Source organism: Hypanus sabinus, chromosome 4 (genome assembly GCF_030144855.1).
Source record: "Hypanus sabinus isolate sHypSab1 chromosome 4, sHypSab1.hap1, whole genome shotgun sequence".
Classification (NCBI taxonomy): domain Eukaryota; kingdom Metazoa; phylum Chordata; class Chondrichthyes; order Myliobatiformes; family Dasyatidae; genus Hypanus; species Hypanus sabinus.
In genome coordinates this window covers 185,741,786-185,766,480 of record NC_082709.1, presented here as the reverse complement: position 1 = coordinate 185,766,480, position 24,695 = coordinate 185,741,786, and the positions used below count along the sequence as shown (strand labels likewise).

Below are 24,695 nucleotides of genomic sequence, written 5' to 3'. Positions count from 1 at the left end.
TAGAAAGGTAAACGGCTGAGCAATGAGCTATCCATACCCAGAGCACATTTAGACCCAAGTCCTGGAAAGCCCCGGGGGTACTGTGTGCTTCTTCTCCAAGGACACAGGGGTATGGACGTAACTGCACCGTATCCGATTGATTGTGAGAAAGTAGCAGGTGCACACATGGCCATTTGCAAGCGTGGTAAATCAGTCAGGTTTCCAATGCATGGGGGGGCTCACGTCTGCGTGCAAGCTTTTGAGTGCTCATGCTTTTTGTCTCGGTGGGTCCGGTTCACCGCTCCCACACTGTAAGTTGCCCAGTGTGTATCATTACTATCTCGACTCGGTAAAAATGTTTAACCATAGAACTCTGCTGACACTTTTGTTCTGCCTATATGTAGCAGTGAACACAGCAGGCAGTCAGCTCGAATGTAGTGCGTCCCCATAACCTCCCACACCCCCCCCAACATCTTCTACTCCACTGCCCCCACTGCAGTTTTGGGAAACCAGAAGTGTGGAGAGGTCCATTCCCTCCATGCACCCACCTGGCTGCCCTCCCTCTGCCAGAAGATGGCGGGCTGTGGGTTACCCGTCGCCTCGCACATGAAGGTCACCGTCCGGCCGACTGCGACCATCTGGTCCCGGGGCTTCACCACAAACTGCGGCGGGGCTACCGAGGAGGAAAAGAAGCAGACTGTTAGCAAGGAGGCATCATAAGCTATCACACACAAATGCAGCCCAGGAATGAGGCCACTCCACCTATCCTGCTAGTGCTTGCCCATTGGGAGAACTCAAGAATCAGTCCCACTCCCCACACTTTACAAAATCTCACCATTTAAGGACCTGGGTTTTAAATTCACTTTACTATTCACTTTACTATCTTAGATGATGTGAAACTTGTGTTGTGACATAAAATTACAAATAAATAAGATTGCCTTCATTTATCACATGTACATCAGCACAGCAGTGAGATGTGTTGTTTGTAATGTGCTGGGGGCAGGTTGCAAGTGTCAGCAACATAGCATGTCCACAAGTTGCTAATCCTAACCTGTCCGTCTTTGGACTGGGGGAGGAAACCGCAGTATCCGGAGAAAACGCGCAGAGCATACAAACTCCTCAGACGGCATAAACAAAAATAATAAGGTGAAAATTCCTTGTTGAATCTCTTCTACCCTCCTGTCAGGATTTTGATGACAGAATATAACAGAAAAAAATATGTATTTATATTAATTTATTTATAGCGAGAGAGAGAGAGAGAGAGAGAGAGAGAGAGAGAGAGAGAGAGAGAGAGAGAGAGAGAGAGGGAGGGAGGGAGGGGTGGACATACACACAGTGAAACTGAGAGATATAGAAAGACTCACACACACACATTGAGAGAGCGAGAGAAAGAAAGAGACAGAGATACACATACAAACACTAAGAAAGGCAGACAGAGACAGGCATACTGAGAAAGAGAGATATTTAGAGACAGAGACACACCCACACTAAGAGAGAGAGTGAGAGACAGGGACAGAACACACACACACACACACACACACACACACACACACATGCTGAGAGAGAGACAGAGACAGACAGAGAGATAGACATTAAATTGGTTTACTACTGTCTCATGCAATCTTCAGGGCAGAGGTGCAGGAGCCGGAAGGTGCATACTCAATGATTCTGAAACAGTTTCATTCCCCCTGAAATCAGATTTCTAAGTGGTCCATGAACATTACCTTGTTACTGAGTTTTCCAGAATTATTTATTTATTTACTGTAATTTACATTGGTTTATGCTTGCACTGTACCAATGGCACAAAACAACAGATTTCACATCATCTGCGTCAGTGATAATAAATCTGATTCCATTGAGTACTTGGAAATGCTCGGGAATTTTTCAACAGTGGGATCTCCCTGACGGTTACAGATAGATTGGATCTCCCCATCAAGGTTACAGGCAGAGTGGGAATGGGATTTCTCTGTCAGGGTTTCAGGCAACGTGGGAATGGGATTTTCCTGCCAGGGTTACAGGCAAGGTGGGAGTGGGATCTCCTTGTCAGGGTTACAGTTGGAATGGGAGCGTGATTTCCCTGCCAGGGTTACAGGCGGAGTGGGAGTAGGATCTCCAGGTCAAAATTACAGGTGGTGGGGGTGGGATTCCACAACAGGGTTACAGGCGGAGTGGGAGTGGGAACTCCATGACAGGTTTACAGGCAGAGTGGGAGTGGGAACTCCATGTCAGGTTTACAGGCGAGTGGGAGTGGGAACTCCATGTCAGGTTTACAGGCGAGTGGGAGTGGGAACTCCATGTCAGGTTTACAGGCGAGTGGGGGTAGGATCTCCAGGTCAGAATTACAGGCGGAGTGGGAGTGGGAACTCCATGTCAGGGCTACAGGCGGAGTGGGAACTCCATGTCAAGGTTACAGGCGGAGTGGGAGTGGGAACTCCATGTCAGGTTTACAGGCGGAGTGAGAGTGGGAACTCCATGTCAGGGTTACAGGCGGAGTGGGAGTGGGAACTCCATGTCTGGTTTACAGGCGAGTGGGAGTGGGAACTCCATGTCAGGTTTACAGGCGAGTGGGGGTAGGATCTCCAGGTCAGAATTACAGGCGGAGTGGGAGTGGGAACTCCATGTCAGGGCTACAGGCGGAGTGGGAGTGGGAACTCCATGTCAAGGTTACAGGCGGAGTGGGAGTGGGAACTCCATGTCAGGTTTACAGGCGGAGTGAGAGTGGGAACTCCATGTCAGGGTTACAGGCGGAGTGGGAGTGGGAACTCCATGTCAGGATTACAGGCGGAGTGAGAGTGGGAACTCCATGTCAGGGTTACAGGCGGAGTGGAAGTGGGAACTCCATGATAGGTTTACAGGCGGAGTGGGAGTGGGAACTCCATGTCAGGTTTACAGGCGAGTGGGGGTAGGATCTCCAGGTCAGAATTACAGGCAGAGTGGGACCTCCATGTCAGGTTTACAGGCGGAATGAGAGTGGGAACTCCATGTCAGGTTTACAGGCAGAGTGGGAGTGGGAACTCCATGTCAGGTTTACAGGCGGAGTGAGAGTGGGAACTCCATGTCAGGTTTACAGGCGGAGTGAGAGTGGGAACTCCATGTCAGGGTTACAGGCGGAGTGAGAGTGGGAACTCCATGTCAGGTTTACAGGCGGAGTGAGAGTGGGAACTCCATGTCAGGTTTACAGGCGAGTGGGAGTGGGAACTCCATGTCAGGTTTACAGGCGAGTGGGAGTGGGAACTCCATGTCAGGGTTACAGGCGGAGTGGGAGTGGGAACTCCATGTCAGGTTTACAGGCGGAGTGGGAGTGGGAACTCCATGTCAGGTTTACAGGCGGAGTGAGAGTGGGAACTCCATGTCAGGGTTACAGGCGGAGTGGGAGTGGGAACTCCATGTCAGGTTTACAGGCGGAGTGGGAGTGGGAACTCCATGTCAGGTTTACAGGCAGAGTGGGAGTGGGAACTCCATGTCAGGTTTACAGGCGGAGTGAGAGTGGGAACTCCATGTCAGGGTTACAGGCGGAGTGGAAGTGGGAACTCCATGATAGGTTTACAGGCGGAGTGGGAGTGGGAACTCCATGTCAGGTTTACAGGCAAGTAGGGGTAGGATCTCCAGGTCAGAATTACAGGCGGAGTGGGAGTGGGAACTCCATGTCAGGGCTACAGGCGGAGTGGGAGTGGGAACTCCATGTCAGGTTTACAGGCGAGTGGGAGTGGGAACTCCTTGTCAGGTTTACAGGCAAGTGGGGGTAGGATCTCCAGGTCAGAATTACAGGCGGACTGGGGGTGGGATTGCACATCAGGGTTACTGGTGGCTAAGGAGACGACACTGCCGAATATGTCTCTTCAGTCACCGCCATTAGCACACACCATCCAGACAGAATCGCATTGCCTATGTCAGAGCTCATTGGATGTAAATAACTGCTAGTTTTCCGTTTTGCAGCAGATTTGTAAAAACACTTCATTGATTACAAAGCTGGAAATGTATGTTGAAGGCATGAAAAACAGAACAAACCCTTTATATGCACGGACCCCTACCATTAAACAGGGGTCCATGGAATGGGAGAGGGACCCCTGCTTAGAAAGCTGTCTGTCTCAAATCCAACAATCCTACTGTAAAGCCACTCTAACTATCAAAAAATGGACCCTCCCCAAAAACACCAAATACTACTTCAAACTTCCACTTACCTGTCTGTCAAAACCTGTGGAGCAACATTTTAAGTGACAGAAGATATATTTTACCTTATCTCTCGGCTCAACATTACCCATACTCCCCTCTCAGATTTTTGTTTGCTTAAATGGACTTCCTGTTGCCTGACCTTGTTACCAACGACAACAGGACCAAGTGAGCATGTTGGTTGGTTGGTTGATGGAGGATGGAGGGTTTGGATGGATGAAACACGGCAGCATGAAGCACAGAGAATGGCGGATGAGATTTCAACTTACCAACTGAACCAACTGGAACAAAACAAAACAGGTAACAGTAAATCAATTAACTGACCGGGTGACTCACAACAGTGTCAATCACAATGCAGAAATGGGAATCAGTGCCACCACACAACCTTCACACATGACACTTGCCATTTGGCCTTTCCTGTCCATGCAGGCTTTAAAAGTACAACTGGGACTAATCCCATGTCCTTGGTTGCTCGGTTGCCAAGGGGGGTTAAAGGAGAAGGCAGAAGAATGGGGTTGAGAAAAGAATCCACTATGACTGAATGGCAGAGCAGACTTGACAGGCCAAATGGCCTAATTCTGCTCCTATATCTTTTGGTTGTATGTCATTGCCTCTTCTAAGAAGAGCCCACCCACCCTGATCATTCCCTCTCCTCCCCTTTCACATTGGGTGGAAGCCTGAACCCACACATCATCAGGTTCAAGGACAAATTCTATCCCACTATTATCAGACACTTGAATGGACCCCTTGTATAATAAAATGGACACTTGATCTCACAATCTACCTCATTATCATTTTACACCTTATTACTTACCTGCACTACACTTTCTCTGGAGCTGTTACCCTTTATTCTGCATCGTTATTGTTTTACTTTGCTCTATTTCAAGGCACTATGTGATGATTTAATCTGTATGAACAATACACAAGACAAGCTTTTCCCTGTCTCTCCAAACATGTGACAATAATAAACTAATTCAAATTCTCTCCTCAAATTCCCTCAAATCCTTCCACCAATAAAGTTCTGTGGAAAAGCGTTGAAGAAGAAATGCTTCTTCAAGAAAGGGAGAAAGGGAAGTAGGGGGGACCCAGAGGGAGGTGATGGGCAGGTAAGGAGAAAAGAAGGGGTGAAGGGTAACCAGAATGGGGAATGGGAAAAGAGAGAAATTACTCAACTTTGAAATCAATGTTCAAGTTGAAGGCTAATTGTTGAAATTGATGTTCATGTCATCAGGTTGAAGGCTACCTAGAATACACATGAGGAGTTGCTCCACCAGGCTGAGTTTGGCCTCATTATGGTCGTAGAGAAGGCCATGGACAGACATGCCAGAATAGGAACAGACAATAGACAGTAGGTGCAGGAGTAGGCCATTCGGCCCTTCTAGCCAGCACTGCCATTTACTGTGATCATGGCTGATCATACACAATCGGTACCCCATTCCTGCCCTCTCCCCATATCCCTTGACCCCGCTATCTATAAGAGCTCTATCTAACTCTCTCTTGAATGCGTCCAGAGACTTGGCCTCCACTGCCTTCTGGGGTAGAGCATTCCACATATCCACCACTCTCTGGGTGAAAAAGTTTTTCCGCATCTCTGTTCTAAATGGCCTACCCCTTATTCTTAAACTGTGGCCTCTAGTTCTGGACTCACCCATCAGCGGGAACATGCTTCCTACCTCCTGTGTGTCCAATCCCTTAATAATCTTACATGTTTCAATCAGATCCCCTCTCATCCTTCTAAATTCCAGTGTATACAAGCCCAGTCGCTCCAATCTTTCAACATATGACAATTCCGCCATTCTGGGAATTAATCTTGTGAACCTACGCTGCACTCCCTTAATAGCAAGAATGTCCTTCCTCAAATTTGGAGACCAAAACTGCACACAGTACTCCAGGTGGGGGTCTCACCAGGGCCTGTACAGCTGCAGAAGGACCTCTTTACTCCTATACTCAATTCCTCTTGTTATAAAGGCCAGCATGCCATTAGCTTTCTTCACTGCCTGCTGTACCTGCATGCTTGCTTTCATTGACTGATGTACAAGAATACCTAGATCTCGTTGTACTTCCCCTTTTCTTAACTTGACTCCATTTAGATAGTAATCCGCCTTCCTGTTCTTGCCACCAAAGTGGATAACCTCTTATTTATCCACGTTAAACTGCACCTGCCATACATTTGCCCACTTACCCAACCTGTCCCAGTCACCCTGCATTGTCATAACATCCTCCTGCCATTTCACACTGCCTCCCAGCTTTGTGTCATCAGCAAATTTGCTGTTACTTTTAATCCCTTCATCTAAATCATTAATGTATATTATAAACAGCTGCAGTCCCAGCACCAAACCTTGCGGTACCCCACTGGTCACAGCCTGCCATTCCGAAAGGGACCCATTAATCGCTATTCTTTGTTTCCTGTCAGCCAGCCAATTTTCAATCCATGTCAGTACTCTGCCCCCAATACCATGTGCCCTAATTTTGCTCACTAAAATCCTATGTGGGACTTTATCAAAAGCTTTCTGGAAGTCCAGGTACACTACATCCACTGGCTCTCCCTTGTCCATTTTCATAGTTACATCCTCAAAAAACTCCAGAAGATTAGTCAAGCATGATTTTCCCTTCATAAATCCATGCTGACTCAGACTGATCCTTCTACTGCTATCCAAATGTGTTGTAATTTCCTCTTTTATAATTGACTCCAGCATCTTTCCCACTACTGACGTCAGGCTAACCAGTCTATAATTCCCTGTTTTCTCTCTCCCTCCTTTCTTGAAAAGTGGGGCAACATTAATCACCCTCCAATCAGCAGGAACTGTTCCTGAATCTATAGAACATTGGAAAATGATTACCAATGCGTCCACAATTTCTAGAGCCACTTCTTTAAGTACCCTGGGATGCAGACCATCAGGTCCCGGGGACTTATCAGCCTTCAGACTCAACACCGTTTCTTGCCTAATATAAATCTCCTTCAGTTCATCCTTTACCCTAGTTCCTTTGGAATGGGAAGACTGATTAAGCAGAAGGTTTATAAAGGGCAGTACACTGGAAGCCAAGGGGCCCACACTGTCCTGAACTGTTTGGCACTCTAGGTTTCTCTCCACAGTTTATGACCCACTCCCCTAATGCCTCACGTGACGTTGATGGACTGATGCAATCAAGCTGACAGTTAGGACCACTGATATTTCTGCATGATTGTGGGATTGGAGTCACAAAGGGAGGGTTTGGCTGGCTTCCCTCCCTCAATGAAATCACCATGACAATTTGACAACCTCCATCACTGTTAAAGATGGAAAAATTCAAGGTCCACAGAAATGGAATGTCCATTTACACTCCCTGAATTTCTGTCCACTGGTGTAATCAATACATCACTCTCCATACAGAGCAGTATGTGTTCTAATGCCCATTTTATTAGGTACGTCCTGTGTTAGAGCATATTCCGGACTTTGGATGTATAGCAAAATTAACTTCAGCCAGCCCTCTTCAGATCTGAACATGGACTGTAGATTAAATTTAAAATGTAGCTCTGGACAATGTGTTCCTAAAAGCCGTCAGCCACTGTTATATGGAAGGCCAAACAATGCTGATTTAAAATGCATTTGTGTGTCTGTGGTGTGGGTACAAAGTCAAGTCAAGTCGCTTTTTATTGTCGGGAGATCAGCAGTTTCTGAAATACTCAAACCAGCCCATCTGGCACCAACAATCCATAGTCAAAGTCACTTAGACCACATGTCATCCTCATTCTGATGTTTGGTCTGAACAGCAACTGAACCTCTTGACCATGTCTGAATGTTTTTGTGCATTGAGTTGCTGCCAGACGATTGGCATTAATGAGCGGGTGTACGGGTGAACCTAATAAAGCGGCCACTAAGTGTCCCGAACGTTCCTGACGGGAGTGCATCACAGGCTCACTGAAGGTGAGATAGATACTGAGGACAATTTGCACAGGTTGATGCAGCTGGTAGAGTCGCCACCTCATGCTGTCAACCCTGTCACCATCCATGTGGGGTTTTCATGCTCTCCCCATGACTGCGTGTGATTCTCTTGCACGCTCCCGTTTCTTCCCACATCCCAATGGCTTGCAGGTTGGTAAGTTAACTGGCCATTGTAAATTGCCCTTAGAGTGTAGGCAAAGGGTAAAATCTGGGGCAAGTGGACAGGATTGTCAGGAGGATTCAAAATGAAATTACGTAGAATTGGTTTAAACAGATAGTTGATAGTCGGCATGGATGAAGGGCCTGTTTCTGCACAGTATGTCTCTCTCCAGATTCTTCAGGTCTACATTTGGCATTAAAAAATCACCTGTGATTAAATAAACAACTGAGAAGTCAACAGGTCAGGTGGCACCTGTGGAGAAAGGAAGAGGCCAGTTCCATGCAGGCAGGAAGGCGAGTTCCGATGACCCCCTGGGTTCATGAATTGCTGAGACCAATGTTCAAAGCCAGGTGTTTGGTGATCAGTATGTCCTGGGATCGAAGCTGAGAATCGAGGCCTGAGGGTCGAACTGTAAGTTTGGAATTCAAGGCCCGTTGGCCGGAACAGAATCCAAGAAATTCTTAGAGTCTGCTGGGGAAATCAAAGGCTAGTGCCTGCAGGCCACTGAGGCTAGAGCTGGAGGCCTGTCCTGTTTAGAGGGCTGTGTTTGGGCAGTGGTAGGAGGGAGGAATGGGGCTTGTTTTGCTGTTGTTGTGTTCTGCGGAGCATGGCGGATAGGCTATGTTGGCACCGGAACGTGCCCCCAGCGCAACCTTGGTTAACACATACGATGCATTTCACTGTAAGTTTCAATGAACACATGAAAAAAATCTGAATCTTGAGACATTTCTTTCAGCAGTGTTTGTTTAAAAGGGAGAGGGAGAGGGGGAGAGAGAGGGGGAGAGAGAGAGAGAGAGAGAGAGAGAGAGAGAGAGAGAGAGAGAGAGAGAGAGAGATGCCATAGCTGAACATTTTTGTTGGCAGTGTGTGGTTGGGGTATTGATTGCACTGCCAGAGTCAGGAGTTGAGATCCTGGGAGCAGGATGCTTATTGGTGTAACCTTCACCCAATAACGTGGCTTGGTCCAGGCAGGTAGACACCACAGCCGAGAAAGCTCAACACTATCTCTACCCCCCCCCCCCCCTTCAGACAGCTAAGAACACCTCGTAAGTCCCCGCTGATCCTCGCCAAGCTTTATAGACGCAATATCAAAGGTGTCCTATTAGAATGCATCACGGGTTGGTGCAGCAACTGCTCTGTCTATGACCGCAAGAAAATGCAGGGAGCTGTGGACACAGCTCTACACACCATGGAAACCACCATCACATCACCATACTCTCTGTCTACACTTCCCACTACCTCAGTGAGGTAGCCAGCATAACCAAAGGCCCCATCTACCCTATAGTACATCCTCTCGTCTCTCCGCTCTCATCAGGCAGAAGATACAAAAGTTAGGGAACATGTACCACCAGGATCAAGGGCAGACTCAAGCTTGCTGTTATTAGACTCTTGAAAGGACCTCCTGAAGGAAACCCAACAGGATGCTTCACAGCTTGGTCCAGCACTGCTCTCTCTGAGACTCAAGACATTCCACAGAGTTGTGAGCACAGCCCAGTCCATCAGGAAAACTAGCCTCACCTTCATAGATCGTAAAAGTAAGGAGATGATGCTGAGATGGTAAGACACTGGCCAGGCCGCACTTGGAGTTATGTTAACAGTTTTGGGCTCCATATCTCAGAAAGGATGTGTTTTCACTGGAGAGAGTCCAGAGGAGGTTCACAAGGATGAATCTGGGAATGTAGGGGTTAACATATCAGGAGCATTTCGCAGCTTTGGGCCTGTACTCACTGGAATCTGGAAGAATGCTGGGGGGTGGGAGGTCTCACTGAAACCTACAGAATGTTGAAAGGACTAGATAGGGTGGATGTGGAGATGATGTTTCCTCTTGTGGGGTGTCCAGAACTAGAGGGCACAGCCCCCAAATTGAGGGGCGACCTTTTAGAACAGAGGTAAGGAGGAATTTTTTTAGCCAGAGAGTAGTAAATCTGTACAATGCTCTTTCACAGACTGTGGTGGAGGCCAAGTCTGTGGGTTTATTTAAAGCAGATGTTGATAAGATCCCTGATTGGTCAGGGCATCAATGGATATGGTGAGAAGGCAGGTGTATGGGGTTGAGTGGGATCTGGGATCAGCCGTGATGGAATAGCGGAGCAGACTCAATGAGCCTAATTCTGCTCCTATGTCTTATGGACTCTGTTTATACTTCCCACTGAATTGGGAAAGCAGTCAACATAATCAAGGGCCTCCCTCACTCTGGTCATTCTCTCTTCTCTGCCTTCTCATCAGGCAGAGGATACATAAACTTGGGAACATACACCCCCAGGCTCAGTGACTGCCTATGTGATGAAAATGAAACTGTGATCTCTCATTCTACCTTGTCATGGCCCTTGCTGCTTATTTGTCTCCCTGCAATGCATTTCTCTGTAAATGCAGCAGTATATTCTGCATTGTGTTTTCATTTTGACGACCTCTATGTACTTTTGTATGGAATAACGTGTCTGGTGAATGGCGGGGTGGAGTGGTGTCTCTACCAGAGGAGGCGTAAGGCACTTCTTCACTCCACCAGCCGGTAAGTGAAGCTATGGGAGCAGGTGGTGGATAACACAAGTCCTGGTTATGCGACCACTGAAGACATGCAGACAATCCCTGAAGAGTATTGATAATGACTGGGGTCACCCGTCTTGTAAAGACACTGCCCAGAAGACGGCAATGGCAAACCATTTCTGTAGAAAAATTTGCCTAGAGTAATCATGGTCATGAAAAAACCATGATTGCCCACATCATATGACATGACAAATAATGATGATGATGAATGTGTCTGGATTACATGTAAGCAAGTCATTTCACTGTATCTCTGTATGAGACAATAATAAACCAATTACCCACGTGTATGTGAAGGGAAAGAATTTGAGGGGATAACGTCACTCAACTCCACTGACGCCAACACTGAACTGTTCCCATAACCTTTGGACTCACTTTCAAGGGCAAGTTCTCAATATCTATTATTATTTTTTTTCTTTTTTCACCTTTTTTTCTCTTTTTGTACTTGCAGTTTGTTGCCTTTTGCACGTTGGTTGTTGTGTGAGGTTTTTCACTGATTCTACTGTGCTTCTTTGTACTTACTGTGGCTGCCCACGAAAGACAAATCTCAAGGTTGTATTTGGTGACATATATGTACTTTGATAATAAATTTGCTTTGAACAGATATTAGTATTAGAATTGGAATTGGTTTGTCATTACACGGAATGTAGTACAGCCCATTTGGCCCACAATGTTTTGCCAACCTTTTAACCTACTCTATGATCAATCTAGCCTTTTCCTCCTGCATAGCCCTCTGTTTTACTGTCCTCCGTGTGCTTCTCCAAGAGTCGATTGCATGTCACTGATGTATCTGCCTCTACCACCACTCCTGGCAGCACATTCTACACGCTCACCACTCTCTCTCTGTAAAGACCTCTACCTTTTAAATCCCCCGTATTCTTTACTCCAATCACCTTAAAAACACACCTTCTCATATATTGTCCTGTGTACTGAGATACAGCGAAAAGCTTGTCTTGCCTACGGTTCATACGGATTAAATCATCACGCAGTGCCTCAAGACAGAACAAGGTAAAATAAGAAACAAGGGTACAGAATAAGGTATAACAGCTACAGAGAAAGTGCAATGCAGGTAGACAATAAAATGAAAGATCACAACAAGGTTCAATTGAGAAGTCAAGTGTCTATCTTATCATGTTCGGAAACCATTTAATAGTCTTATATAGCAAGATAGAGGATGTCCTTGAGCCTAGTGGTACATGCTTTCAGGCTTTTCTGGTAGCCAGCTCCATCGTGGTCCCCATCAATAAGGACATCTTCAAAAGGCGGTGCCTCCAAAAAGTGGCATCCATCATTAAGGACTCTCTTCATCCAGGACATGCCCTCTTCTCATTGCTACCCTCTGGGAGGAGGTACAAGAGCCTGAAGACACACAGTCAATGTTTCTAGAACAGCTTCTTCCCCTATGCCATCAGATTTCTAAATGGACAATGGACCCATGAACATTACCTCACTATCTTTCTGTCTAATGCCCTTCCCTTGGACAACATTGGTGGGGTGGAGAGGGGTGACTTGCAGCTTGGGCAACTGCCAGTCTTACATTAAAAAAACCTTGCCCAGGCTAGCGCCCTGGAAACTTTCCAAGGTGCAAATCCATGGTCTATCAAGACAAACGGACGACTACATCTTTCTCTCTTTTTGCAGTACCTACTTAATTTTTTATTAATATTTATTTCTTATTGTAATTTATAGTTTTTTATCAAATACTTAATAATGCTTTTTATTAACAACATTATTTCATGACTAATGTCAGTGATAATGAAACTGATTCTTATTCTAATTATGGTAAATGGGATTGGAAGGACTCTTCCTAGATAGGGCCAGCATAGAAAGGATGGACTGGTTGGCCTCCTTCCATGCCACAACCGTTCTGTGATACCAAAAGAAAATAAATAAGAAAAATTCCTGAGAGAATTTGCTGATTGATTTTGCGCTGCACATTCCTTTCACCGGTTTGAGTGCTTGGCCTGACTGCACACACTCGGGGTGAAGATTCCTGTTTAAAATCGTGTTGCCAGTAAGTTGTTGAACAGGAGCCAATCTCTGAGCGGTGACAGGGCTTCAGTGAAGGATCAGTGGATGCACATGGGCTCTTTTCATGCCCCTTCCTTTCTGGCCTGAAACTGTCAGCAGTTCGGAGGCCCTGAAGGTTTGGCAGGTTGGAATATGGTCACGTGTAATTAGACTTATAAGTGGCAGCACTGACTCAACAAAGCAAAAAAACAAAATCAAACATGTAACTTTAATGGTTATGAGACAGAGGTGTCCTTTCTTTCACCAGCAACACACCGTTTGTAGCACTTAGAATAACGACCGTTCAATCGCTTGTGATCAATGTCTGTTCAGGCTAGCCCCTGCATGCCCTCCAAGACTACGGTTGATACAAGCATCTTTTCCTGAGGTCATAGCACGCTGATAACTATGCAGCTCATTTCTGTACTCAGTTTTGAGCTTTCCAGTTTCTTTGTCAATGAAGAATAGCTATAAATTGGCTGTGTCTGTCCTGCTGAATGATTGCAACGAGGTGAATTTAAAAGCATGTGTGTTGTGCAAATGCGTGCCGCTTTTTGCCTTTGTTTGTTTGTCTATGTGCATCTTCATACCCATGTGTGTAAATTCACAGAGTTTTTGTGTGTGAATTTTTACATACATGTAGACTTTCCATTTGAGCGTATTACCATGCTTTACTGTGTGTAGTGTGGGGCTGTACATATTCATTAATCAATTCAAGATTCTTTTATGTCATTTCCAGTAGACAAGAGTATAGGAGAATGAAATAAATTGTTACTCTGGATCTGATGCAGCACAAAAAACACAATAAATAAATATATCAAACATATTCCTCAAGCTTTTACTTGTTTTAAAGCTCTGAATGGTCAGGGACCAGAGTACATCAGAGAATCATTTTTGTTTTATAATCCCGCTTGAGCTCTCAGGTCTTCTGCTGCCAGTCTCTTAAATTTAAACTATCTCCCTCTAAAGATAATTGACAGGTCAGCTTTTTTGAAGGAACTCAATACCTAAAACCATAAGCGATGTAGACTCAGTTGACACTTTCAAACACCAGCTCAAAACCTATTTATTTAACCTTGCTTTTAATTAACACCTTTTTGATTTTCACATTTATTTTTATTTTATTTTATTTTCATATCTGTATTTATCCCATTGTAAAGCACTTTCAGCTACATCATCTGTATGAAAAGTACTCTATTAGTAATAAAGTTATTATTATCGTCGTATTTTTATTTTTCCTCAGCTCAACCTGTAAAACCTGAGGTATGAGCATAGCCAAGCTGATTTCTCAACTGCTAGGAACCTTCAGTCTATTCTAGTGGCGTTTAATTTTGTGGGCATTTGGAGATTTACATAAGCATTGCTGTGTAGACCTAATTGTTTAATGCTATTGTGCAGAGAATTTCAATTTCCTTTTAATCTCAATCTATAATAATGGATCTGTTGTAATATAATTTGTAGGACTCCGACTCTATAACTGGATCAGATTTGTATTTATTGGTGTCTTTTATAAGTTTGAATTCTAAAGCAAAATTTTGTTGAATGATGATTGCTAGTTGATTTTGCCTGTGCAAGTAATCAGATTGAGTTAAGCTGCTGCAGGATCCTGTGATGTATTGGATTGTTTCTGGTTCCTCTTGGCATTTTCTGCATTTATCATCTTGAATTTGTTGGCCTTTTATTATGTATTTTTGATCAGTTTTTGTGTTAACTACCTGAACCTGTATTGACACAAGAAACCCCTCTGTTTCTGGCAAGAGGTGAGCCAGGCGAGAGGAGAGTGGACCATAGGAGAAAGGGAAGGACAAGTGGACCTGGGGGGGAAGTAGTTGGCAGATGAGAAGAGATAAGAGGACAGGATGGGGAAATGGGGAATGGGGGGAATTTGTTTTCCTGAAGGAGAAATCGAGATTTATGCCATCAGGTTGGACGCTACCTCAAGCAGCAACAATGAAACAGTTATTTATGTTACCAGACACAGAAATGAGCAATGTAAGATGTATTTACACCCACACTGCCTAGAGACACCCCTCATTACACTGCAGAATGACAATCAGTCTGTCCATGAATGACCCGCTTGGTATCAATAGCCACTGTTAGGTTAATTTCAGGAAACTACAATGTCAGATTCAATATAGACAGACTTGATACAATCCATTATCTGACTTAAAATGTTGGGGAGGTGGTAATCCAATTTTCAGTAGAAACCATTTTGCCAAACCACTGTCTTTGGACTAATAGTTCCCCCAGTTCTCCATGAGGAGTTTGAGGAGAATTGCTACGTCACAAGTTTCTACTGATGCACGGTGGAGAGTATTCTGACTGATATGGAGATTCCAACACACAGGATTGCAAGAGGGGTGATAGACTCAGCCAGCTCCATCACAGGCAGAATCCTCCACACCATCGAGGATGTCTTCGAAAGGCAATGCCTAAAGAACCTGGCATCCATCGCTGAGAAACCTCACCAGCTGGGCCAGGGCTCCCAACCCTGTGGTAGGGAGCCATGGCAAATAAAAGGTTAGGGATCCCTGATCTAGGCCATGCCTTAGTATTAACATTATTACCAGAAGAGTGAAGATACACACTCAATGATTCAGAAACAGTTTCTTCCCCTCCACTATCAGATTTCTGAACAGTCCATGAATCCATCTTTTTATTCCTTTGCATGTATGAAATATTTACTGTATTTATGCAATTTATAGATTTTTTTTGTCTTTTCACTTTTCTCCTGTGGCAAATCAACACATTTCATACTATACATCAGTGATAATACACCTGATTCTCATTCATTCCCTCCATCAGCCCCAGTTATTACTAAACTAGCCAGTACTCCTTTGCTGATGATGAGAGAGCAAGTCATTGGCACTTTAGGAGGAGACTACAAAGCACAATGGGTCAACTGGACAGGGTGTTGGGAGAGGATAAATTAATGCAAACATGGGGACTAGAAGCTGGAGTTAGCCACTCGGTCCTTGAATGTGCTCACTCATAGTAAGAACTCACATCTAATCTCGTTGCAACCATAACACATTCTGGCCGATCAATGGGTTGATGGCATTGTGGATAGTGCAGGAGATGGCACTGGCCAATGTGAGACATTGTCACCATGCAGGGCTGGACTGAGAAGTGGCAGCTGGAGTTCAACGTAGAAAAGTGTGAAATGATTCACTTTGGAAGTTTGAATTTGAAGGCAGAATACAAGGCTCATGGCAGTATATACATCTTGGGGTTCACATCCATAGATCCCTCAAAGTTGCTGTGCATGTTGACAGGGCTGTTAAGAAGGCCTGTGCTGTGTTGGTCTTCATTAGTCAGGGGATTGAGTTCAAAGGCCGTGAGGTAATGTTGCAGTGCGATCAAACCCTGGTTAGACCACGCTTGGAATATTGTGTTCATTTCTGGCTGCCTCATTATAGGAAGGGTGCAGAAGCATTAAAGAGGGTGGAGAGAAGATTTACCAGGATGCTGCATGGATCAGAGAGCATGTCTTATGAGGATAGACTAAGCAAACTAGGGCTTTTCTTTTTGGAGCAAAGGAGGGTGCACAAGATGATATGAGGCATGGACAGACTGGACAGCCATTGACTTTTTCCAGGGTGGAAGTGGCTAATAGGAAGGGGCACGGCTTTCAAGTGATTGCAAGGGGATGACAGCTGTAGTTTCTTTACACAGAGAATGGAGAAGGTGTGGAACACCTCCCAGGGGTGGTGGTAGAGGCAGATACATTAGGAACATTTACAGCAAAAGACTCTTAAATGAAAAAAAGAATGGAAGACTATGTAGAAGGAAATGGCTATATTGACCTTAGAGTAGGTTGATAGGTTGCCACAGTATCGTAAGCTGAAAGACCTGTACTGTGCTGTAGTGTTCTGGGCTCTATATTCCAGGACCACTTGTATCCCACCCAGGAGATAGAAGATGTTTAACAGAACATACCACTAGGCTCTATCTTGCTGTTATAACCAATCTCTTAAACAGTAAATATTAATTCTTGTCCTCAAACCTACCTTGTCATGGCCCTTACCCCTTATTTGAGTGTCTGCACTGCACTTCCTCTGTAATTTTAATGGTATATTTAAAGCAGAGGCTGATGGATTCTTGATTGGTCAGGGTATGAAGGGATACAGGGAGAAGGCAGGAGACTGGGGCTGAGAGGGAAAATAGATCAGCCACGATGAAAGGGCAGAGCAGACTTGCAGGGCCGAATGGCCTAATTCTGCTTCTATATTGTATGGTCTAATGCTCTTATATTCTGTATTCTGTGCTCATCCTCTTTCTGCACACAATCTCAAAGTACTTTTTTCTTCAGTGATCTGTCTGGATGGCATGTAAACAACAGCACTTCACTGTTTCTTCATAACGAGATGTAAAGATTAGCTTTATTTGTCATGTGTACATCAAAAACATAGAGTAAAATACGCTGTTTGAGTCAAATCAAATCAGTGGGGTTGTGCTGGGGGCAGCCCGCAAGTGTTGCCATGCCTCTGGCACCAGCACCGCTTGCCCACAACTTACTAACCCTAACACTTACATCTTTGGACTGTGGGAGGAAACCGGAGCACCTGGAGGAAACCCACGCGGTCACGGGGAGGACGCAGAAACTCCTCAGACAGCAGCAAAGTGCTGTGCTTACTGCTACGCTACCCTGCTGCCCTCTGCTACTCTTTGACAATGTAGCTCTAGGCTTGTGTTTTGCGTTTGTGTGCGTGATGCCGCCTGCTTTCTCCCCTATGCAGGGAGCTGAAGGCTAATTTAACGAAAGTTCATAGACCCGAGCTGCCTGTTGAACTGTCTGCGTTATGAGGACAGGCACCTGGTTGACTAATCGAGTAACATAATCATGGCACCAGCGCTCACAGCACTAAAGGAGAAGTCCATGACCTCTGTGTCAAGGCCCATTTGTTCTCAGTGAGGCAACGTGCAGGCTCCGAGATCATGAATTCTAGCCTGCAGAAGGTGTGGAGACGGCAGATCATGAATATTTCCAAATCAGCTCCCAGGAATGGAATGAATTGTTTATGTGTTTCGGCCGCTTTCTTATCAGCCCTGATCTAAAGTCTTGTGTATTCACAAGGGTCAAAGTTATCAGTCAGTTAAGCGCTGTTATGTCTCATTTCCTTTGAGAGGAATAGAGGAAGCTGTAAATAAACAGACAAATAAATCTCTGCAACAGGCTAGCACTGCAGCTTTTTTTTCTGAGGAGCGTGATAGGGTTGGAGATCTGAACTGGAATGCAGGAGATTGGAACTGGAATTGGTTTATTATTGTCACGTGTACCAAGATACAGTGTCTTGCATACTGTCCGTACAGATCAAATCTTTACACAGTGCATTGAGGTAGAACAAGGTAAAAAAAACACAAGTGGAACAGCCAGAGAGAAAGTGCAGTGCAGGTAACAATAGTGACAGGAAAATGGAGAGCTACGTGGGAGGGAAAGGTTCTATTGATCTTAGAGTAGGTTAAAGGATCGTCACAACATTGTAGGCTAAAGGGCCAGCACAGTGCTGTACTGTTTTGTGCTCTGTGTAACTATTCCCCTCTGCCTACGCAATGTCCATATCCTTCCATTTCCCTCACACTCATCAGCTTATCTAAATGTGTCTTAAAAATCTCTAATACTTCTGCCCCTACCACCACACAAGACAGCACATTCCAGGCACCCACACTCTCTGTGTAAAAAGCTTGGCCCTCACCTCTCCTTTGAAATTACCCCCTCTCACTTTAAATGCATGCCCTCTGGTATTAGACATTTCAACCCTTGAGAAAAGATACCTTTTGTACACTCTTATCTATGCCACAATACAAAAAATAATAATAGTAATTAATAAATAAATAATATTGAGAACAAGGTTTAGAGTGCTTGAAAGTGAGTCCGTAGGTTGTGGAATCAGTTCAGTGTTCACAGGAAACTGAGGAGTAACCTTACATAGGAATTGGAATTGGTTTATTGATAATGCTCGTACTGTATGATGTTCCAGTGAAAAGCTTGTTCTGAATATTGTTCATGCAGATCAAATCTTTACACAGTCCATTGAGGTAGAACAAGGTAAAACAATATCAATGCAGTAGAAAGATTAGTATTATTTGTCACATGTACATCGAAATATCCAGCACAATTAATTGTAACAGCAACAGGGGAAGTGCTGTGCAGCTAGACAATACCATGCAAGGTCATAGATTGTGAGGTCAAGAGTCCATCTAGGAGACCGTTCAAATAGTCTTAGAAAGAAGGTATTTCTTTTTCCAGAGGGTGGTGAATCTGTAGAATTCATTGCCATAGACAGCTGTGGAGGCCAAGTCATTGGGAGGTTAAAATGGAGGTTGATAGGTTCTTGGATATAAGGATGTCAAAGCTTATGGAAGAAGGCAGGAGAGGGAAAATAAATCAGCCACACAGAGCAGACTCGATGGGCTGAAAGGAGTAATTCTACTCCTATACCTTATATTATTATGGCCACTGTTATTATGGCCTTATAACAGTGGCGTAGAAGTTCTCGTTGACCCTGGTGCTACTGCTAACAGTTTAGGTGCATTGGGATCTGCTGGGATGTCCTCATAAAGGTAAGAAAATTAGGGGCATAGACAGCGTGAAAGCACATAATGTTCCTTTCCAAGGGAGGGGTTGCTAAAAAGAAGAGGGCAGTGGTTTAAGATTAGAGCCAAGAGATTTAAAACAGCTAACAGGCAATTTCCTTTCTTAGAGAGCGGTGTGTCTTTGGAATGATCTGCCAGAAATAGTGGTTGAGGCAGCCACACCAGCAACATTTTTAAACCACCTTGATAATCCCCGTGGCCAGAGAGGGTAGAAACAGGATGATTTGGCAGATAAATGTGTGACTGAGAAGCTGTTGCAAGGGGCAGGGCTTCAGATTCCTGGATCATTGGGATCTCTTCTGGGGGATGGGTCACACCTGAACCTGAGGGGGGGGGGGTCAATATCCTCAGGGGCAGGTTTGTTACAGCAGTTAGGGAGGGGTTAAATTAATTTGGCAGAGGCCTGTGAACCTAAGTGAAGGGACTCAGGTTTGGACGGATGGTAAGAAAACGAAGATAGCGTGCAGTCGTACTGTCAGGAAGGACAGACAGATGATAAGACATATTGCAGCTGGCAGGGTGAGTATCAGTGCATTAGGGATGCAGAATCAAAAAGGGTAGCAAATACAGTGTTATATCTCAATGCATGGACTGTAAAAAATAAGGAGGATGATCTTGTTGCACTTTTACAGATTGTCAGGTATGATGTTGTGGCCATCACTGAACGGTGGCTGAGGAATGGCTGTAGTTGGGAGCTGAATGTCCCTCTGATACATCGTATCAGAGGGATAGGAAGGTAGGCAGAGGGGGTAGCATGGCTCTGCTGGTAAAGAATGGCAGATGAAAGATGTGACAAAGGATCGGAAGATGTTGAATCCTTGTGGGTTGAGTTAAGAAACTGCAAGGATAAAAGGACCCTGTTGGCAGTTATATACAGGCCTCCAAACAGTAGCTGGGATGAGGACTACAGATTACAATGGGAAATAGAAAAGGCATGTCAAAAGGTTAATATTATGCGAGATTTCAACATACAGGCAAATTGGGAAAATCAGGTTGGTAATTGATCTCAGGAGAGTGAATTTGTTGAATGCATTCAAGATCGTTTTTTAGAGCAGTTTGTTGTTGAGCCTAGTAGGGGATCAACTATACTGAATTGGGTGTTAAGTAATGAACCGAAGGCAATTAGAGAGCTTAAGGTAAAGTAACCCTTCGGTCACGGTGATCACAACATGATTGTGTTCAACTTGGAACTTGATAGGGGGAAAGTAAAGTCTGATGTAGCAGTATTTCAGTGGAGTAAAGGAAATTACAGTGGTATGGGAGAGGAGTTGGCCAAAGTAAATTGGAAGGAGATGCTGGCTGGGATGACAGCAGAACAGCTTGAGTTTCTGGGAAAAATGAGGAAGGTACAGGATAGATGTATTCCAAAAACAAAGAAATACTCAAATTGCAAAATAGTACAACTGTGGCTGACAACAGAAGTCAAACCTAATGTAAAAACAAAAGAGAGGGCATACAACAAAGCAAAAATTAACAGGAAGATGGAGGTTGGGAAGTGTTTAAAAACCTACAGAAAGCAATTAGAAGAATCATTAGGAGGGAAAAGATGAAACATGGAAGCAAGCTAGCAAACAATATCAAGATGGATAGAAAAAAAAAGCTTTTTCAAGTACATTATAATAAAAGAGAGATGAGAGAGGATATAGGCCCACTAGAAAATGAGGTCGGAAAAATAATAACGAGAAGGAGGAGATGGCATATGAACTAAATGAGTATTTTGCATTAGTTTTCCCTGGCAGTGTGCCAGGTGTTGAAGGGTGTGAGGGAAGAGAAGTGAGTGCAGTTGCTGTTACAAGGGAGAAGATGCTCAAAAAGCTGAAAGACCTCAGGGCACATAAGCCACCTGGACCAGATGAACTGCACCCCAGGGTTCTGAAAAAGGTAGCAATAGAGATTGTGGAGGCATCAGTAAGTTTCCACATCCTTCCTGTAATGAGGCGACCTGAAGTGGACACATTACTCCACATAGTCCTTGCTTTGGACTTGCTGGAATTGTTCCTGCTAATTTAATCCTTGGAATCCAGTGATCTTTTGCTAAACCTCCTTTGCTCTCCATCAAGGCCAAGATATTCTCTAGATGAAGGGTCTCATCGGAAAACATCAACAGACTAAGAGTGGTCCACTGGTTCTCCAGCTTTGGGTATTTAGTTCAGGGCCAACAACCATGACTGATCAAAAACAAAAGTGTTATGGAAACAGCAATGAAGAATCCTTCTACATTTGTATGTGACGGTATTCCTGAGTCTCCTTCCAGGACCTACACAGCTGACAGTAGTGAAAACTGAAAGGAAGCTACTGACATATTGAAGGAAGCCCAGAGATGGAGGACTTCATTGGTGCCTTCAATGCCAGCGGTGTAATGGGCAGTATGTAACTAAGTACAATATATCTTTGGAACATCAGAGCATGTGGGGTAAAACCCACACGGTAACAGGGGGCAGCACTGGGGATTGGGAACAAACTCAGGATACTGGATCTGTGAAGTAGCGGCTCCACCCACCGTGTGACAGTGCCATTCTATACATGCACAGCAGAACATAAAAACGTTATCACATACACACACTAACTCAGTGATATGCTCACAATCACAAACAGACAGATGTAACACTTGCAACGTGCTGGAGGAACTCAGCAGGTCAGGCCACATTGATGGAGGGGAATAAGCAGTCAACGTTTCAGGCTGAGACCCTTCACCAGGACTGGAAAGGAAGGGGGAAGAAGCCAGAAATAGAAGTTGGCGGGAGGGGAAGAAGTGCAAGTGAGAAGGTAATAGGTCAAAGCAGGTGGGTAGGGGTGGGGGAGAGCAGACAAATGCATATATTCTTCTTGTTCTCAGGAAGAAGGTAGAGCAGCCTGAAGACCCACACTCAATGCTTTAGGAACAGCTTGTACCATTTTAGGCAGCACAGTGGCATAGGGGTTAGCACAATGCTTTACAGTAGAAGTGACCAGGGTTCAATTCCCAATGTTTGTACTTTGTCCCTGTTTGCTACAGGTGATCCGATTTCTTCCCACTTTCCAAAGATGGACTGCTTGCTAGGTTACTTGGTCGTTGCAAATTGTCCCATGATTAAATCAGGGGATTGCTGGGCATCGCAGCTCGAAGGTCGGGAAGGACTTATTCCATTCTGTATCTCAATAAGTAAAGTTTCTTCCCTGCCACTATCAGATTTCTGAACGGTCCATGAACCCACAAACACTACCTCAATATTTACCCTCTTTTTTTGCATTTTTCTGTATTTATTTATATACTATATTATCTTCTGTATTTATGCCTTGCGCTGTACTGCTGCCACAATGCATTTCACGACAGCTGTCAGTGATAAATCGATTCTGATAGAGACACGCAGTTGGAAGGGAACTGGGATGAGTGTTGCGTGGTTGTTGAATGAGATCACACCTGTAATCAGAGCTGATTACCACCTGGGATAAATGGGAGTTGATCACAGGAAACTGCAGGACAAGGACTTTGATAATAATCTGCACTCTCAAACACAGATCAAGGTTAAAATGCTTTAAAACCTGCCCTGCCCTACTTCATTGTAAGTCCCGCTGCCTCACCCACGTCTACCTGTCTATTCTGTTTAGATTTGTCCCAAAGAGACTGTCCAAAACATCTGGCAGAACACTTCATTGCCAGAACTCACTAACAAAATTAGATCTGCTTTTACTTGTCACATACATCAAAACATACAGTGAAATGCCTCATTTGTGTCAACGACCAACACGTTCTGAGGATGTCCGGGGGGGGGGTAGCAGACTGCTTATGCCAACACAGCATTCCCACATTTCACTAACCCTAACCTGTAGAAACCGGAGAACCCAGAGGAAACAGGTAAGGATAACCTCACTCACCTTAACTCTGAAATTATTCCACAACCTATGGACTCACTTTCAAGGATTCTACATTTCATGTTCTTAGAAATATTTATTTGTTTATTTGCACAATTTGAATTTTTTGCACCTTTGGTTATTTGCCCTTCTTTGGTTATGTGTAGTTTTCCATAAGTTGTGTTGTATTTCTTATTTTCCTGTAAATGTCTGCAAGAAATGCATCTCAAGATTGTATATGGTGACATCTTCATGCTTTGATAATAAATTTATTTTGAAATTTGACTCGAACATATGTCATGGGTAGAATGAAGAAGCTCTTTCCAGAGAACTCCAGAATTAATTTTGGTGTTGTAAACTGTTACGCTAACTGCTACCTTACTTGTCAGCCAAGCACCAAAACCTCCTTAGATTGGCAGTGACAGGGGTCCTCCCAGTCAGATCCTTCCTCACATCCAACCACTGTTCCCTCTAAGCTGTGTGGGTGTGCAGTCACGCAGTAACCAAAATACTCCCACGCACATACCCTTTGTGATTGTGCAGCTGGAATTTATTTTAGATAATGTTAATATAATTTTGAAATCTATGCTAATATGAATATGGGATACCCTGTAATTAGTTATGTTAAAAATATAATCCATAAATTTTCCAAATAATGAATGTACCACAACTTTTACTTTAAAGCATTTTAGAGTTTCAATGTATTTACATTGTCAGTGTTTCAAGTTACAACATTGTTAAAAATTGTAACAATAAACACAGAATGGAAGTTGATAGCTCATTGTTAATAAACCACCCACCAGCCGAACACCAATGCTGTCTAGTCAATTTTCATAATATGCATTCATATTACAAGACAAACATTTAAAGAGCCGTGCAGTTTTCAGGCCATGTAAAAATTTCCTGCTCAGAGCAACGGATGGTCCACGGAGCTGTAAAAAAAATCTTGCGGGAATCTAGAAAAAAAATCAGGAAGACCAGCACTGCTCCCAACGCCAATTGTGCTGACGAAGAACCCACCTCTTTGCAAATAGTGTATTTGCAGACAAGGTCTGGAGAAGGATGCTAAGCACTTTGTCAGGATCTGCGGGCTTCTATTAGGGTCACACACACTGAGAAAGGCATCAACTTGGTGAAAGTCACTGTCACCTGCCGGAAACTTGTTGGTCTCCCAGCACAGTGAGATACCAATCAAGGATCGCTGCAGAATGGCGGGGGCACATGCAGAGGGGCACACTGAAGCTCAGTGCAGCCAGTCCAGTGTGGATAATGACTGCACTGCACTCTGAGTTCCTTCCACCAATGCAGACTGGGAGGCTGGAGGACACACAATCACTTCAAATGTGTATCATACAGGAAGGTGACATGAGTGATAATGATGCCAACTACAAAACTGAAACTGACTGGTATCTAGAACAGATAACACTGTTTATGTAAATGTAAACACTAAGAATGTAGTGAGCCTTGCACTGTAGTTTTTGTAC

At 44.4% G+C, this 24,695-nt stretch overlaps 1 protein-coding gene across 4 annotated transcripts in view; it reads right to left on the bottom strand.

Moving 5' to 3' along the window:
- robo1 (roundabout, axon guidance receptor, homolog 1 (Drosophila)) overlaps positions 1-24,695 on the bottom strand; it is a 342,597-nt gene that overhangs the window by 86,637 nt on the left and 231,265 nt on the right. For 3 of the 4 annotated variants that reach the window (XM_059968999.1, XM_059968997.1, XM_059968998.1), the window contains exon 7: positions 528-652. In XM_059968999.1, the coding sequence (XP_059824982.1) occupies positions 528-652 (125 nt within the window). Of the gene's footprint in view, positions 1-527; positions 653-4,418; positions 4,426-24,695 lie in introns of those variants that run through there. The other variant, XM_059969000.1, reaches the window with a different exon arrangement.